At 50.8% G+C, this 17,734-nt stretch overlaps 5 protein-coding genes across 5 annotated transcripts; 2 read left to right on the forward strand and 3 right to left on the reverse strand.

Annotated features, from left to right (window-relative positions):
• Positions 1–4,181: 4,181 nt before the first annotated feature.
• On the forward strand, positions 4,182–7,529 carry LOC112889437 (aldehyde dehydrogenase family 2 member B7, mitochondrial-like). The gene is made up of 9 exons (XM_025956106.1): positions 4,182–4,519; positions 5,251–5,382; positions 5,457–5,599; positions 5,692–6,075; positions 6,168–6,431; positions 6,534–6,671; positions 6,765–6,902; positions 6,979–7,040; positions 7,120–7,529. The coding sequence occupies exons 1-9, from the start codon at positions 4,390–4,392 to the stop codon at positions 7,391–7,393; spliced, it is 1,665 nt and encodes a 554-aa protein (XP_025811891.1). The 5' UTR covers positions 4,182–4,389; the 3' UTR covers positions 7,394–7,529.
• Positions 7,530–7,664: 135 nt separating this feature from the next.
• On the reverse strand, positions 7,665–8,170 carry LOC112898861 (RING-H2 finger protein ATL5-like). Its single transcript, XM_025967169.1, has 2 exons — positions 8,032–8,170; positions 7,665–7,924 (listed from the first exon to the last, which is right to left on the reverse strand). The coding sequence occupies exons 1-2, from the start codon at positions 8,168–8,170 to the stop codon at positions 7,665–7,667; spliced, it is 399 nt and encodes a 132-aa protein (XP_025822954.1).
• On the forward strand, positions 8,169–10,550 carry LOC112898873 (rRNA 2'-O-methyltransferase fibrillarin-like). Its single transcript, XM_025967180.1, has 2 exons — positions 8,169–8,420; positions 10,392–10,550. Exons 1-2 carry the CDS (start codon positions 8,169–8,171, stop codon positions 10,548–10,550), a joined length of 411 nt encoding a protein of 136 aa, XP_025822965.1.
• A 3,974-nt stretch (positions 10,551–14,524) lies between these two features.
• On the reverse strand, positions 14,525–14,959 carry LOC112898882 (RING-H2 finger protein ATL56-like). The gene has a single exon (XM_025967189.1). The coding sequence runs from the start codon at positions 14,957–14,959 to the stop codon at positions 14,525–14,527; it is 435 nt and encodes a 144-aa protein (XP_025822974.1).
• Positions 14,960–16,270: 1,311 nt separating this feature from the next.
• LOC112878730 (E3 ubiquitin-protein ligase ATL23-like) lies at positions 16,271–17,043 on the reverse strand. Its single transcript, XM_025942941.1, has one exon. It carries the CDS (start codon positions 16,801–16,803, stop codon positions 16,369–16,371), a length of 435 nt encoding a protein of 144 aa, XP_025798726.1. The 5' UTR covers positions 16,804–17,043; the 3' UTR covers positions 16,271–16,368.
• Between the last annotated feature and the right edge of the window lie 691 nt (positions 17,044–17,734).

Here is a 17,734-nt window from a genome sequence, read left to right on the forward strand (position 1 = left end):
CATGTTCTTGGGCCACGGCCACAAATTCCTCCGTGTTTGGTGAGACTTGAGTGCTCGTGAAGAGTTCTGCTTACCGTGGCAGCTGACTAATCGACGGTGTGAGAGACGCTACGGTAAGCCAGAGCCAGTCCAGCAGAGATTTTCGTTTGCTTATTCTTCCGGTAAACCAAGCCGCCATTAGCTCGCGTGTACTAGTTTTTCTTAAATGTTAACCTATACGTGGCACGTGCACTGACACGTCGGCTTCACTACTTGATTTGTTTTTGGTATGCGGCTGACACGTCTGCCCAGTGCCTATCCCCGCTATCTGGTATGCGGTCGATTTCTTGCTGGTTCGATATGATAATATCTCCTCGAATAATTGGTTTGTTTGTGTCAGAAAGAAAAAAAAATGCTAGAAACGTTATAGGCTGGCGTATTGCTTGGTGGATTGAGCTATAGTACTATATGGAGGCGGATGGTAATGGAGAGCAGAGGTTGGCAGCTAACCTGCTTCCATAAAACCGTGTTAAGCGACAGCATCTCGAGCGGTTTTGCAGAAAGAGACCTCAACGGCGGCTGAATGTGTAGCCCACTGGGATGAACACTCTTCTTCCTTTTCTTTTTCTTTGTTTGAAAGTTGAAACCGACACTGGGATGAACATTGAACTGCGTACAAGGCTTACTACGAGATGGCATCTCCATCACTGGTACGTTGAACAGCACTAGTTCATCAGGAATTCAGGATCATCTGTTCCAGCAGCGAATCAATGTGGAAAGCCATCAAAAATCAAAACCTACAGTAGTACATGGTTCGAAACCCCGGCGCGTGGAGCAGCGAACAGTGTCCGGATCCCCGATGTCCGGTCCCGATTCATGGAAACCATGGTAGGCCGAAGCAGGCGCAAACCCTGCCGCCGCCAGCAGTTCCAAAATCGTCGGGTCGCCTGCCGGAGCAGTGAGCTGACCCCCGACGGCTCGTTGGAAATCATTGGGCATGGGTCGAGCTCAGGGCCTGCCTCCCCGAAGGGCCACCGAATCATTGCGCCTTTCCCAATCTTATCCCTCGAAGCTGTGTCGAAAGTCGAAACAGCCGTGCCGTGCGTCGTGGAGCTCGACCGGATCGATCGGCTTCGATGGAATGGGAGTCCAGCTTGCTTCCTGCTGCCCGCTCCGACGCCGAGAAGAGAGCGACGTGCTCGCGAGTTTGCGAGCGTCGCACGCGACGAACGCGAGCCACATACGGCGACGCGTCAGGAGGAGAACAAGTCTGAACGGATAACTCTCCCGCAGCTGCTGCTGACTGCTAGCCTGGCAGCTGTTAGAGAGGAGGGGCCGCAGGCAGACTGCCGACTTACAGTGCTGAGGACGACGACGCAGAGGCACGATCAGCCGGTCGTCGGCCTGCTCCCTACCCCTATGGCCTACGGATCGTCCCGTCAGTTCTTGAGAAAGCGAGAGGTTCAGAGGCCGAGCGGATCGGCTTGCTTCTCGCCGATGGCGACGGAGGGAGAGAGGTCGAATTGAAGGGGTGTCGTCGATCCCATCCTTTCCGTTCGGTTTGGTGTGGGTTGCTAGTCAATGGCGACGCGCGGCCCCCGTGCGCCGGCATTGACGTCCCGGCCCCGCCGGTCCCCGGGGTCAAGGGTCCACTCCGATCCGCGGGCGGTTGGGCGTCGTCGTCGTCCGTCGCCGTGTGGGTGTGGCCATGTCTCCCGGACCACCCCGCGCCGACGCGGAGACGGCCGGCTTGAGTCCCCTTTGTTGCCATCGTCCCGGGGAGCCGCACTTGGCGCATGGTGCGGGGCCGCGCCGGCGCGCCGACGGCCGATTCCCTCCCTCCCTCCCTCCCTCCCTCTGCAACTGGCCATCCCGTGGGCGCGGGAACGACGACGACCCGCGACTGGGGTGGGGGGAATCTGGGACGCCGAATTCCCTCCTTTTGCCGGGCCGTTGAGCTAGGCAGGCCGACAAGGCCGGGACAACCCACACGCAGTGATGGGCTAGCGCCGGCGCCAAGCAGCCCCTGTTGTGTAATGGGCCGTATCTGCGCTCCGCCGCGTAGGAACCTCAACCCACTCTTGTGTGATGGGCCTAGCCGTGGAGTCCGCACCTGGCTTTCCTGTGCGGGCTCGGCACTTCTCGTACCCCTACGGACCTACGGCGTTGAGGTAGACTGGTAAAGCGTACTAGAGCCGGATAAAAATACGGAAGGCGGTTCGAATACGGCGATCGAGTCGCATCAACGAAATCTCGGTTCCGCCGCCCTAGCACCGGTGCCCGCCGCCGAGGGACGCGGGTTCCAGTCGTGGTAAGTTCGTGGCGCCTCCTTCGGATCAGTTCGATCGCCGATGCCGCGGTTAATCTATGTTGGAATTGCGTCTGCGGATCCTCAAACTACGCGACATCATGCTTACGGCATCCATGCTTGTTAGGATGATTTGTTTCCATGAGGTGGTGGTTTCCTCGGTGAAGAACTGCGGCACAGTAAAATTCCACCTGCGATTCGTTTCTCCCAGAGAAAGACAAACCACCAGAAGACGATGCGCTGCCCATACAAATCGAATTGCCTCTCTTTTTCCCCGGCCATGCCTTGCTCTGCCTCCAAAACCATTCGTGACGCCGGTGTGAAAGGAACCGACCTCGATCTGTGTGCGCCGCCCACAGTTTGGGAGCAGCGGCCTTGGTGGAGCACTTTGCCAAGTTGCCCAACGAACCGCGAGGACTGTACAGCGCTGACGCACCGGTTGCAGTGATGATCGATTTCTTGGATGTTGATCGAGACTGTTGCCTCTTCTTGTCGCCTGTATAGACTAGTAGTAGAAGCCAACGATCTCTCCTTATCCGGGACCAGGAGCCGACCTGCTGCTGCGGCTGAACGCATACGAACGCTCCTAGCGCTGCAAGTCCGTCACTGATAAAGCTGTTTCTTCCCTGTAATGATGCTCTGTTCCTGTTCCTCTTGGCCTTGCATTCGCTGCCTTCTTGATTCTTGTAGACATGTAGGAGTGACGATGGTTTAGGTCTGGGAATCTTTTTGCTTATGAACAGTGTCATCAGATCGCGAGGGTTACGTGGGGCCAGCATGTAAGTGACACATCCCTGCTAGTTTCCAATCTGTATGATCAGCGTAGCCCTGCGCCTGCGCTTGTGGGCGTCGTTTGGTCGCATCGACGGACCACGGTGGGCGCCGTTCATGGCAACTGGACGGCGAACCGGAACAAAGCTATGCAATGCACGGAACGTAGCGTCCGGTGGTGGTGCCGTGTCCCGGGTTTGTTTTCACGTGAAGACTGGGGGCTGTCACCGGTCGGTACTGTTAGTGTACCAGCGCTTATCAGCAGCACGTCGACCGTCTTTGCAGCTGCAAGTCGTCGAATCCGATTCGCCTTCTCATGCCTGATGGTGGGTCCTCAGAGAGGTCACGAGGAGCGTCTACAGTCTACGCACAGTCGAACTGAGTGTGGCATATCATCTTTTCTGGGAAAGGAAAAGATGACATGGAGAGGACGAACCTGACGGTGGGTGCATGATTCCCTTCATTACGTCATTCGATCACAAGTAGGGCATATTTTAGGTTTTAAGTAGTCAAATTATCCAAACTTTCACCACTGATACCTATCTTTATACTGAACATCTGAGGATGCCACTGTCACAATTGTCCCCTAAACACTTATCATATTGTAGTTTTTGGTACGCTTTGTCGATATCTTATGAACAAAATGTCTCGAAAATATGTTAGAGCATATCCAACGGATATTCCAATTCTACTTTTATAGATTATTGGGAGAGATGCTTTTACAGTTTTCTAATAATCTCATTTCAGTACTACTAACATATTGAAATATACTGAGAGAGCCAAAATTCTTGTTTATTTGAGGGGAACTGGGGTGAAATACCGAGACAATCCAGTAATTATTAGGGAAAAGAGAAAGATTTTGGAAAGTTGCTGGAGTATATATACCTTTTTTCTAATATTATTTATTGGAGAAAAGAAGACTACTGGAGATGCTTTTAAATATAATTTTTTGTTCATGATGACCGTAGGAAGCTTGATTTTTACTCCACATCCTTTCTCTCGTTTAAACATTCTTTCCTTTGCAGTAGTCTGGTAGAGCACAGTATTGTCATGTCTCTCCCCTCCTTTTTCTATTCTTTATCTGGACATGCTTTCACCAGCAGCTGCACTGGCGTGCCGTCACGCAACCTCGAGACTTGCCTGATATAGAGGCCCCTCCAAAAGAATCCAAGGCAGCAGAACAAGAGGCCATCGCTCTCCCATACTGGCCTCAAGACACAGAGAGACTTGCCTGAAACACACACACACACACACACCCAATAGTTCCCCGCAGCTGACGGCTGAGCTCTGCTTGAGATTTTCAGCCGCAGTGTTACAGGTAGGGATCAGGCATGACTGCAAGGAGGGCTGCTTCCTCCGTCCTCTCTCGCTGCCTCCTGGCAAGGTCTTCTTCTTCTTCTGCTGCTGCTGCTGCTGCTTCTTCTCCAGCCAGTAAATCCGCCCTCCACGGAGCAGGTGACGGTATGTTCATGGATCTTGTTTCCTTTTTGGTCCATTTCTAGTTTTCTACTCGCGATCTCGATCGAAGCTCTGGCGTTTGGAATGTTGAGCAGATAAGGGCGGCCGTCTTACCTCTGCCTATGTTTTCTCTGTCGCCGTTTCAATCAACTGATCACTCACGTTCAGGTCATCAGGCGTTTTGTCTTTTTTTTTCCCCTTCTCTGTAAAAGTTTATTATCTTTGTCCCTATCTGAAGAACAGAAGAAAGCGATTGACGTCACTGGTTGTTCGGCACGCCGATCAGCGAAATTTCGCTCAGAAAAAATGAAGCTATGCACTTTTTTCTAGGCCAAATTTCTTCTTTTTCCTTTTCGGTTTCAGTAGTCACGTCATCAGCGAGTCATGGCGCTAAAGGTATCCGGCATTTTCCTCCAAGTTGGTGAGGTTCTTCCTTATAAAAACTAGTGGGGAAGCAAAAGCACAGTAATTGCGTACTCACTGTTTGGTCTTCTTGTGACTAATGTTTTTCAAGTTGCAAATTTGCAACTTCAATAGTTCCAGGCCATAGGTTTGCATCATTGCATGCCTATCATGCATTCATGCGTCAAGCGAATGTAACTTAAAGCATGTTCTGATCAAACGCTGAGAAATTGTAACATCAGTCCATTGATTCTGCAATCGAAGCTTCCAGCAATTTGTCATTCATGTTCTAGCTGAAGATACGACTCCGTTGAACCGTGCTCTGTTGCCAGGGACTCTTCTTCGCAGGTTCGGTACCGCACCGGCAGCCGCCGCTGCCGCCACCGAGGAGCCAATCCAACCCGCAGTGGAGATCAAGTACACCCAGCTCCTCATCAATGGCAATTTCGTCGACGCAGCTTCTGGTATGGCAACTTCAGTACCTCCGACCTGTCTGTCGATCGCGTTCAGGGACTCAGCGAGGTGCCCATGTCACCAGGGAAGACGTTCCCGACGATGGACCCGCGCACCGGCGAGGTCATCGCGCGCGTCGCCGAGGGCGACAGCGAGGACATCGACCGCGCCGTCGCCGCCGCCCGCCGGGCATTCGACGAGGGGCCGTGGCCGCGGATGACCGCCTACGTACGCACCCCATCCACCGCCCCCACATTGGCACGGCGCACGCCGGCGGTTCACGCTCACGGCACGGTCACCGTGGTCTGATCTCTTTGCAGGAGCGGTGCCGGGTGCTGCTGCGGTTCGCGGACCTGATCGAGCAGCACGCTGACGAGATCGCGGCGCTGGAGACGTGGGACAACGGGAAGACGCTGGCGCAGTCGGCGGGCGCCGAGGTGCCCATGCTGGCGCGGTGCATGCGGTACTACGCCGGGTGGGCGGACAAGATCCACGGCCTGGTGGTGCCGGCCGACGGCGCGCACCACGCGCAGGTGCTGCACGAGCCCGTCGGCGTCGCCGGGCAGATCATCCCCTGGAACTTCCCGCTGCTCATGTTCGCATGGAAGGTCGGCCCGGCGCTCGCCTGCGGCAACACCGTCGTCCTCAAGACCGCCGAGCAGACGCCGCTCTCCGCGCTCTACGTCGCCAGCCTCCTCCACGAGGTTGGCTAGCTAGTCGGGCTCGTAACTTGTCATTGCTCTGCTCGTGAATTCTACCCATCAATGTGGCCGTTTCTTGTGTGTGTCCCTCGCAGGCTGGACTCCCCGACGGTGTTCTGAACGTGGTCTCCGGCTTTGGCCCGACGGCCGGCGCCGCGCTGTGTAGCCACATGGGCGTGGACAAGCTCGCGTTCACCGGATCGACGGGCACGGGCCAGATCGTCCTCGAACTGGCGGCGAGGAGCAACCTGAAGCCGGTGACCCTGGAGCTCGGTGGCAAGTCCCCTTTCATCGTCATGGACGACGCCGACGTCGACCAGGCCGTCGAGCTCGCGCACCACGCGGTCTTCTTCAACCAGGTACTTCCTTCCAACACAATTGTGATGGATCGTTTCGTGTTCCGGTGTTGGAGCAATTGTTGCTGCTGATTCCTGAATTCTGAAACTCTCTCCCAATGCAAGGGCCAATGCTGCTGCGCCGGGTCGCGGACGTTCGTGCACGAGCGCGTGTACGACGAGTTCGTCGAGAAGTCCAAGGCCCGCGCCATGAAGCGCGTCGTCGGCGACCCCTTCAGGAATGGCGTCGAACAGGGGCCTCAGGTGCGAAGAGAACTTTTCGCCGGATGCATCCAGTTCAGCCGCGACATTGATCCTGGCTGCTGACGCTGAAACCTTACATTGGTGTTGCTTCAGATCGACGAGGAGCAGTTCAAGAAGATCCTGCGGTACGTCCAGTCCGGCGTCGACAGCGGCGCCACCCTCCTCGCCGGCGGCGACAGGGCGGGCAACCGGGGGTTCTACATCCAGCCGACGGTGTTTGCCGATGCCAAGGCAAGGCCTCGCCAGCCACACCAATATCTGCTTTAACCAAAAAACACATCCTTGAATTCTGTGCTCGTGCGTGCAGGACGACATGAAGATCGCTCGGGAGGAGATATTCGGGCCGGTCCAGACCATCCTCAAGTTCAGGTACACTTCTGATTTTTTTTTTCAGATTATTTCGTGGCACGCAACGTGTCGGCTGACGGGGCGAGCCACGCGCTGGCAGCGGCGTGGAGGAGGTGATCCGGCGGGCGAACGCTTCGCAGTACGGGCTGGCGGCGGGGGTGTTCACGAGGAGCCTGGACGCGGCGAACACGCTGTCCCGGGCGCTGCGGGTGGGCACGGTGTGGGTGAACTGCTACGACGTGTTCGACGCGGGCATCCCGTTCGGCGGCTACAAGATGAGCGGCGTCGGCAGGGAGAAGGGCGTCTACGCCCTCCGCAACTACCTCCAGACCAAGGCCGTCGTCACGCCCATCAGGGACGCCGCCTGGCTGTGATCCGGGCCGCCGCCGCCCGATCGTCGCCAGCGTCGACGCTCGCCGGTCGTATGATCTCTGATGTACTAGAAGAACATGGACGACGGGACACCAGAAAATGTGGCGAATAATAACAGCCGGTTTAGTTGCAACACCACACCACTGGTGGTGGAGTCTCCTGAAATCACCGCGCCGTCCGTGCTCTTCGTTTACCAGGCCGATTTCGAAACCGTAATCAAATGCGTTCACATGAGACATTTAGAAACATGCAGTCATGCAGACATACAAGCTGCTACCGTCCACTTTCAGTAACGACCTCCACGGTGGTGGCGGCCTCGGCCACCGCGCCGGCGTGCTTGCGCTGCAGGACCGCCTCGGCGCGGCAGACGTAGCACCGCCGGCTCTTGCGCAGCCACGAGTCCACGCACTCCGCGTGGAACCGGTGCCCGCACCGCGGCAGCACCCTGCACCGGTCGCCCGCGCGGAACGCCCCGACCGGGGTGGACGGTGTTCCATTTACCTTCCACCCCAGGAACCTGGGAGCCGTCCAATCTGTATTTTGCGGTGGAGATTGAAAGCTCGGAGGCCGGTCGCGCCGCGATATGGCGAGGAACCGCAGCGCGCTGGTGCCGCCGAGGGGCGCCGCTGACGTCGCCAACGGAGAAGGCCGCCGCCGCCTCCGCCACAGGCCCTCGCCGCTGTCATCGCCGACGTCGTGGTCGTGCTCGCCAGCGTCGCCAGGCTGCTGGGCCTGCGCGAGGGCTGCTTCGTCGGCATGATGAACGAGGGCGTCGCCATGACGCACGCCAGGTTCAACTTCTACCCGCGCTGCCCCAGGCCGGACCTCGTCCTCGGCCTGAAGCCCCACTCCGCCACCTCCTGCTCCGACTTGGCGTCCGAGGACGCCAGCGCTGGAGGAGGTGGCGGTGCTGGAGCCGTGGAGGGGTGGGGCGGAGAGCGCGGCGGCGATGTTCGGCCCTCACGCGGGCGGGAAGGGGGAGCATCGGCGCTAGGCGGAAGCGGCGGCGGCGGCTGCGGCGGCGGCGGGGTATGCGGAGGTGAGGATGGAGAGGAATCGCCGGGAGGAGGCGGAGTAGGGGTAGGACCAGCCGAGGGAGGAGGAGGAGGAGGTGGTGGTGGAGCTGGTCTGGTGCTGGGTTCTCCGGCGAGAGGGATCCATCACGGGAGGGATGCTGTGAAGGGGGAGAAGGAGGCGCGACGGGATCGACCGCTGGCGTGGGCGGCGGCGGTCGGATTGGCGACGCCATGGAGTGTACAGGGGGCTGCTGGTGGCTGTGGCTGCTTGTCTGTTTGCACGCTGGCCATGTTGGCACACGCGGCAACTGGACCGGAGCTCGTGGGCATGGAGTTTCATGGCCGCCGCCGCCAGGCCCCTCCATCTATCATCTATCTCGTATTCCCGTCTCCTCCCTTGTTCTCGTTCGAAAGCGGGCCAGCGTTCGGGATGCTCAGGATTACGGTGTGTACAGCGGCGGTGGCCTGAACACCAAGCCGGCGGCGAGGGGTTCGCCGTTGCCGGGATACTTTTTTTGTTTGCAGAAAACCCCCTGCAGACTATCCAACATTTATATAAACCCCCCTAAAACGGATCGCGATTATTAATCGCGATCCGTATATTTACATAAAAACCCTACAACGGATTATATTTTGTAAAAACGTCCTTCCGCTCTTTCCCCCACCATGGCCGGCTCCCGCTGGGGCTCCCCTCCCGTCCGGCCACGGCGTCAACGGAGTTGACTCCTCCTTGAGATCTCTCCTCCCCATTTTCCCGCTGTATCTTACCTCTAATCGCTTCTAAGTTCCACCATTGACAGCCTAAATCGGCCTCCTTTCCAATGCAGTGCCCGAGTGCCGGCCGGAATTTGGCGCCATAGCCCGTAGGTCCTCCAACCTGCTGATGCCTGATGGTGCTGGTGACAGAGAGGGACGGAGATGGAGTTCACCTTGATCTCGTTGAGGTTATCTGTGTTCGTTGTCCATTGTGATTGTGAGGGACAATCATCGACGCCAAGATGGAGCTCATCTTTATGTCGTCGGGTTCATCGCCCAATTTGAGAGACAACGATTGGGGGGTGGGGTTTCATCTGCGGCAAGATCATTGCAATGTCCCAAGACCAGACCGTCAGAGTCCATGGTCCTGCATTCCTGATCTGTTCTTGAGATTCAGAAAAAGATCTTCAAACTTGGGTTAGATGGCAGAGATTCATGATCCTGACATATTAGACAATTACTATACATTCTTCGCTTAATATGTATATTAGAACGAATAACCAGTGATCAGCACCACCTCTTTTCTTCTGATCACCGAAAATGTGATGGATTGATAGCTAAAATGTTGTTTAACACAATATGATTCCTGAAAAAAGGTTGAACTTCGAAAGGCAGCCAAACAGAGAAAAATCGTGTTAAAACTGACTGCATTAAAAATCCCACAATTAAAATGAAGACCTATTTCCAAATGTCAAATTAAAATATCGGTACGAATCTGTAATGTAATTAGCTGAAAGCGTCATTCAAGGATAACATCTTGATACATTGCTCATGAGCAGACCATTTAGCTTGAGCTCTGCTCGAGTGTAAATTTTTGTGATTCAGTTCACTGAACCAATTCACCTTCTTTGTGCCTTTCTCTTGTGAAATTTCATGCTCTTCTTACGCAATGGATCATGCTTTTAATTCCACAGAAGTTTTGGCCTCTAGCTCGTTTTATAACACCAGAGCCTTGCTGCATTTTTTTATGTGTTATCTAGCAGCCCTTAATTAGGTCAGGAGATGAGGTGAAACCTTGGTGGTGTGTGCCTGATTTCCACGGTCTCCCTCTAAGCCCGGTGGTGGTGGAAAATCTTGCTGTGAGTGATCCTCTTCTAGCTGTTCTTCCTCATCACCGATCGAGAGGCAGAATTATATGCTCAGTTCTAGAAAACAGAAGATGCAAGGCACACTCACACAGTTCACATTATTAAAGCTGTACTGCACAACATGCATGCAAATGCAGCAGGTAGGCAAAGCCAATACTGCACCTAACCAGGATGAAAGCTCTCTCTCGGTAACGATCTCCAAGGCGGCGGCCTCCGCCGCCACCGCGCCGGCGTTCTTGCCACGCGCGGCCACGACGACGTCGGCTCGGCAGATGGGGCACCGGGGGCAGAGAAGCTAGGGCGACAGGGACAAACGAGAAGACTTGCTTTCTGACTTTTGAACCGTGAAACAGGTACGGTGCGTTTTCTTTCCCGAAACATAGTACCAACGCAGTTGCTTATATATACGCACGCATACTCACTCTTGTACGTACATATACACAATCTTACTTCTATGAGCATCTCTAAAAGATTGAGCCAGCGTATTCTTGAGAGTGACGAAGTACCCCACGCGCCTCGCTATCGACGAGCACGTTGCTGAAAGTGTATTTGGCCGGACTAAAATGGATTTTGGTGCTGATGACATGCATAATTAAGGGACTAGTATGTTTATCGAGCTATGGATAGTAATAGAATGAAATATTTGCTTGAAAAGACGCCAATTTACTTGATAGAAGGTGATGGAGCTCAATTTTTTTTTTTATTTTATATTTTGAATTTGAGTATATGAAAACCGTACTATTAAGAGGAATGAGAGGAGATGATTTGAAGATGTAAAAGTGCTTAATTGACATGCTAACCTTCTATGAGAGACATAAATCACACATCTGCAGTTATCGGAAGTTCCGACACCTGTCGGAAATAACTGGGTTCTTCCGATTGGGGGTCCCCGGCTGTTTTTAATAGGGGCGACCCGGTCGGAAGTTCTGAAAATCACTTATTTTGGGCACTAACAACTAGTTTTGGGGTTCGGGTATTTATACCTCCACACCCCCTCCTTCATTTGCTTCTGACTCCACACGCAAGAACACTCATTGCACTTCTCAAATCCTTCCTTGAGCTAATTCTTGAGTTGATTTAAGTTATGGCTTGCGTGAGAGCAAGATTGAGGTGTGAGACTTAACCATTTGAGTGTGGGGGCAGCCAAGTTCATCTCAAGAGCACTTGAAGCATGAAACTTGCTTCTAGACGGTTTGGTGTCGCTCAGTTGAGCGTCCTCTCATGTATGTGCGTACCGGGAAGTTTGTATTACCCATCCTTTATGGATTTGATAGCAAGTGACTCAATCCTCCTTTATGGTTAATTGAGTAAGGTAAAGGGTTAGTGGAAGATCCGACTCTTTGTGAGCTCCTCAACGGAGATATAGCTTCCTTAGTCGGAGTCAATTTCGGGAACAAATCTCTTATATCTTGTGCTTATTCCATTCATTTAGTTCTTCTTGACCTAGGACTTTGTTTTGTGCTGATCTACGTACTCGAGTTGTTATGCTTAGATCACCTGCAGAAGTTTCGTAGTACGATTGCTCAATTTTTGATTCAGTTAGGTTCTACAGTTTTAAGTTTAATTTTTAATTTCGTATAAGAACTTTTCTTATGTTGGAATTTCCGGTACTGTGCCGGAAGTTCCGAAGATTTAATTGTTGCGAAGAATTTTTCAGATTTATTAGATATACTTATTCAACCCCGCTCTCTAGGTATCACCAGTATCTTTTCAATCGCCTACCACTGGAAGAACAGTGCCGGTTAAATCCTAAAATAAGTCTAGAAAATACGAGCATCTATGTTAAGTTGAGGAGTCAAATCCGGATTGATAAGGTTCACCGTAAGAAACTTTATCAGCTGAGCTAAGCTCAGTTTGCCGGTGTAGCATTTGACACGCTAGAGATGTTGCAACCGGCAGTTAAATAGAATTTGTTAATGGCAAACAATGTTTTTTTTGCTCTTTTATTTTAGAAGAAAACACAATAAGAATTCTAAAACTAAGTTAACTACTAGAGCCAGTAACTACGTGTTCTTTGCAGAAATACAAAATACAAAATGGATAAACAAAACCTTAACGTCGACGAGTGTCAGGACCAAGCCAGCATTATTGCATCATTCAGATTTCCACTTCACTTCTGAAGTTCTGATGGAAGTCTTCGTTGCAGCTCTTTGTCCTTGATGAGTAGCAGGTAGTGCACGAGGATATGCATTCCTCAACCAATCTTGTGAGACTATGAGTCCGATTGGTTGGATATCAATTCTTGCCAAGCTAAAACCATGACAAGCTAAGATATTGGCAAGCCAAAATCAGAACATGCCAAAGTATGGGTAAAAAATTTAGGTATTCATTTAATTTAGTGCTAAAATATTGCAACTAATATTTTTCTTTTTATAAGGTTTAAGAAGTCTCTAGTAACTAGTAACTTGCTATGATTTTGGTCACAAATACAAATATTGAAGTGCTAACCTTTTATAGACGTGAATCAATTGGTAGCCAAATTTTATTAGCATACCTTGATTTTGGCAGGATAAAATTGGAAGCCAACTAATCAAGCTCTATGTCCTTTAAATATTTACATTGCTGATAGAGTAAAATACATGGACGGTCCATAAATTTATTCCGAGATGTCATCTAAGTTATAGAACTCTCAAAATACATTTTCAGGCCCTTGATGTATCACCTACATCCCTAAACTCTTAAAATGCATCTTCATGTCCTTAAGTTTATTCTAGGGTGTCATTTAGTCAGATCTACAAGCTCATCAGGTTCATCATTATAAGTTTGGAAACTAAATATGTTTTAAGGCAAAAATGCATTTTCAGATCCTCAAACTTATCTTGCTATATCGTCAAACTTATCACAGAGTTCGAAAATCTAGATGACACCTCACGATAAATTTAGAAACCGCCAATATATTTTACTCTATATGGATGGGCGCCGGCCGTTATGCGAAAACCTGGATACTCCAGACTGTTTACTAGTGGCCGGGGGCGTGGCCCGCCGCGCCGCTCTACCAAGGAGACACACACCCAGCTCAATCGAAGAAATTTGCCTGCTGGTGGCCGCCGAGGAGCCAGATGGGCTAGACGTGGAAACGCGAGTGCTCATGGACTTGTCGAGCGAAAACTTAATGAATTGTATGTTGAGCCGTTATAGTCATAGATGCGCGGCCTGCGAGACTGCTGAATAGGCAGGCAGGTGAGCTGCTTTACTGAGATAGCTTGAGAGTTGTATAAGGGGGATTTTTGGGATAGACATGGAGGATACATGTTCCTGTGATAGATTATTTCTAAGAGACCTCAAGAGTTGTTCACTGTAGTTTTTGCTAACCGTTGTTTCTGGACTAGGGTTCGAAATTTTGACCGAAAATCGGCAAATTTTGGTTCTACCTGCCACCACTGGTAAATACATATACTGGTGATTTTGTTTTTTCATTTAGATAAAAAATGTTCATTTTTTCGAATTTCAGTAAAAGTTTGCAAAGGCAGAAATATTGTCTATATATGTGTATGTACAAGCACGAGCTAATCAAATTGAAAAGTCCAAGCCAAACTCATTAGATCAGTTAAAAAGTGGCACTCTATGGTTAAAATATGGTAATTAAGTCTTGAAGTTTGGATTTCCTTGAATTTAAACCTATAAGTCTATTAGAACTGTCCCACATTGGTGGTGGAAGGCAGAACCCATATATAAAAGTAGTGAACACCTTACCTCATTGGCTATCCTGTTGGATGTAGAGGCCCTTTTAACAATTCAACATGTTCTCCCATGTTGTAGTAGGTGGGACCGAAATTGTACTTCTCCCATATGGTAGCTATTGGTTTAAAGATTATGAGCTTGTTTGGGAAGCCCAAATTCTAGTCCAATCAACTTGGTTGGGCCGGAAGTTGCATCAAGTTCAGGTGAGGCCGAGAAGTTTTTTTTTTGTTAAAATAAAAGTGCGACAACAGCATTGTTTGTGCATTTTTTCAGTTATGATGGCGTTGCATGGGCAACAGAAAGTAGTTTCCCTTTTGCCCATGCAGTTTATGATGATACAAAATGGAGTACTGTTCAAGTTAACTTCGTAAAACTGAAGCCAGATATGTTCCAAAATGTTCCGGATTTCTGTGAAAGAAAACATATCTAGCAAAAAATCACATTAAATTCGAAATCAGATGGATTGAAGACACGTTCAGAGCTCACATAACTGATTACAGCTATATAACTAGCATGCAAAAGCAGGAAAGCAAAGCCAACACCAAACATGCGGCGTTATTGCGATGCCCGTGCGATGGCAAAAGCTGCCTATCTATCTTCCGTTAACGATCTCCACGGCGGTAGCCTCCTCCACCTCGCCGGCGTTCTTGCCCTCACCGGCCACCTCCGCGGCGCGGCAGATGGGGCACCGGCGGCTCTTACGCAGCCACGTGTCCACGCACTCCGCGTGGAACCCGTGCTCGCAACCCGGCAACACCCTGCGCCGGTCGCCCGCGCGGAACGCCTCCAGGCACACCGCGCACTCGCCGCCGCCGGGCCCCTCCTTGCACTCGTGGCACGGAAGCTCGCCGACCTGCTCGGCCGAAAGGCCGCCACCGCCTTCCTCCTCCGCGCGCTCCCCGACTACGCGGGACGAGGCTTGTGCTCGGCAGCACCGGTTCAGCGCCCAGAGCAGCAGCACGACGTTGGCGACGAACAGCATCGCGAGGCCGGCGTCGAGGAAGACGACGGAGCGGGTTCCCGCCATGCAATGAAATGCAATCGGACCAAAGAGCTGACGCGGGACTGGAGAGCACCTCTGGCAACTTTTTTCGACGACCTGGAAGTCTGGAACCTGAGACGAGCTGTCCAGGTGACCAGGATGATATAGCTAGGACATGACAGACAAACGATTAGTAGCGACTTGTTGCTTCTGACTTTGGATACGCTAGAAATTAAGTTGAAACAAGCAGTTAAGTATAGCATCCGTCCATGATGCTACGAGCATGCGCTCTGGTAGGTGGCGTACGAGGATACACATTCGACCATTAATCTGCTTGTCATCAGATATATATGTATTCTTTCAGATCGATTATGACCCCTTATGCCAGTTATAAATCCTTTGGATGCTTCCGGATTCGTTAAGCTGGAGAGTTGTTTAGACGCAAGAGATTGGTCGGAACAGAAGACTTACATCGATTTAACAATTAAGGTATGTTTCTAAGGTTAAAATTGAGCGCTAAACTTTAGCACCTGCTAGTACTCGTACTTTTGTTAATATTTTTGAGTCTAGACTAAACTTTAGCCCATCCCATTATGACTCCTGTTTGGATGCACTAGTACTAAACTTTAGCAATTTTTATCCATTAGCACTTAGATCCAAATATGGTCTAATGCAGTGACGAGCTACTGCTGCGGCCGACGCCGATCAACGGGCATGGTTAACGGCTACTCTATCCCCCTCTAAATTATTAGTTATTTTAGCTTTTCTAAATTTATAGATTTTATTATACACCTAGATATAGTTATTTCGATTTTCTAGATGCATAGTAAATTATGCATCTAGAAAAATCAAAATGACTAATAATTTGGAATGGAAAAATAATAAACAAGTCCGATCCAGGGCCTACCTACAGCGGCCGCCGCGGTTGGAATATTTGCTCCGCTGTGGCATCCCTCCTATGTTGATATGGAACTGCATGTCCGTGTTCATGTTCAGTCCGCTTCGGTTTGCAAACAAACTCAACAGCGCACTGAACTTGATTGGGAAGTACCTCAGACATGAACTGCATCGTACGTGATCACCTGGTCACTAGCTACCTGGGGGCCGGTGTTTCAGGCTACTAGTTCGTTCTAGGCAGGCATCTTGGACTGAGATGAGACAAGATGCGCTAGGCAGATCTTGAAGCAAGCCTACGGCGAGTTGAACACGAGTAGTCACGAGCCCTAAGTTCAGTCAACCCAAGTCACGATCTTGAAGCAAGCCTGCGGCTTCGAAGTGAACCAACAAAATATTGCTCAGTTTTCAGAAAAGAGACGCTCACGGTTTTCATCATTAGAGCTGTATAACATGCACGCAAAAGCAGGACGGCAAAGCGAAACACCAAACAGTCAAACGCATGCCGGCGTTCTTGCCATGCCCGTGACATGATGACACAAAGCTACCTAGCTAGCTAGCTATCTTTCGGTAACGATCTCCACGGCGGTAGCCTCCGCCACCTCACCGGCGTTCTTGCCATGCGCGGCCACCACGACCACCTCTGCTCGGCAGATGGGGCACCGGCGGCTCTTGCGCAGCCACGAATCCACGCACTCCGCGTGGAACCCGTGCTCGCAGCCCGGCAGCACCCTGCGCCGGTCGCCCGCGCGGAACGCCTCCAGGCACACCGCGCACTCGCCGGCGCCGGGGCCCTCCTTGCACTCGTGGCACGGAAGCTCGCCGACCTGCTTGGCCGAAAGGCCCCCGCCGCCTTCCTCCGCGCGCTCCCCGACGCGGGACGAGGGTTGTGCCCGGCAGCACCAGTTCAGCGCCCAGAAGAGCATGAAGACGTGGACGACGAACACCATCGCGAGCCCGGTGACGAGGAAGACGACGGAGTGGGCTCCCGCCATGCTATCGAGACCGAGATGAGCCGACTCGCGCGAGCACCTGGCAGCCGCGCAACCTGCAGCCTGCTGGAACCTGACGATAGGAGTTAGGAGTTAGGACAGGGACAAAAGAGAAGACTTTTTGCTTTCTGACTTTTTGAGTGATCTGGTGTGGTATCAGACACGCTAGAGAAGTCGCAGCCGGCAGTTAAGTAGTACTGGTAGAACTTGTCCATGGTGCTACGAGTATTATAAACTTCAATAGGTGTCTGGACCAAACAAGCATTACATCATTCAGCTTCAGCCTCTCACTGAATGACTGAAATTCTGATGAAAGTCATCGTTGGAGTTCATCTCTGCTTTGGTGGGTACGGTGGCGTACGAGGATATACATTCGACTTGTCAGACATAATTTTTTGGACAGTGATGTTTTATCAGATATACATCCTTTGAATACTCCATTGCTGGGATGGAAGTACATGTTGTACGGATGGGCATCCGTACCACCATCAGATTCTTTAATGAGTAAAATATACCGTCGGATCTTAAATTTGACTCGGAGTATCATACAAATCTTCAAACTTTCAAAATGCACATTCAAATCCTTAAACTTGCTAATCGTATCACGTGAGGTCCAAATTACAGTTGCTTAAGCTAATCCAAAAATTTTATAATTTGGTTAAATATGAAATTACATAAAAAACTTACACACAAAAAACATAACAAATTTACTTGTATGTACAAATATGTTCAAATAGAAAAGGTATGTATAAAAAATTGTTGGAAAATAAAATTCATACGGCAAAATTTGTTAAAAAATCAGAAAATAGAAAATATAAATTTTGATGGAAATATTGGAAAAAATTCAGAAATAAAGTTTAGAAATAAATTTTTGGAGATAACCCATTTTGAAAATATAAGAGCTGAGCATAAAAATTCAAAAATAAAATTTGGA

This window comes from Panicum hallii, chromosome 1, assembly GCF_002211085.1.
Source record: "Panicum hallii strain FIL2 chromosome 1, PHallii_v3.1, whole genome shotgun sequence".
NCBI classification, from domain to species: Eukaryota; Viridiplantae; Streptophyta; class Magnoliopsida; order Poales; family Poaceae; genus Panicum; species Panicum hallii.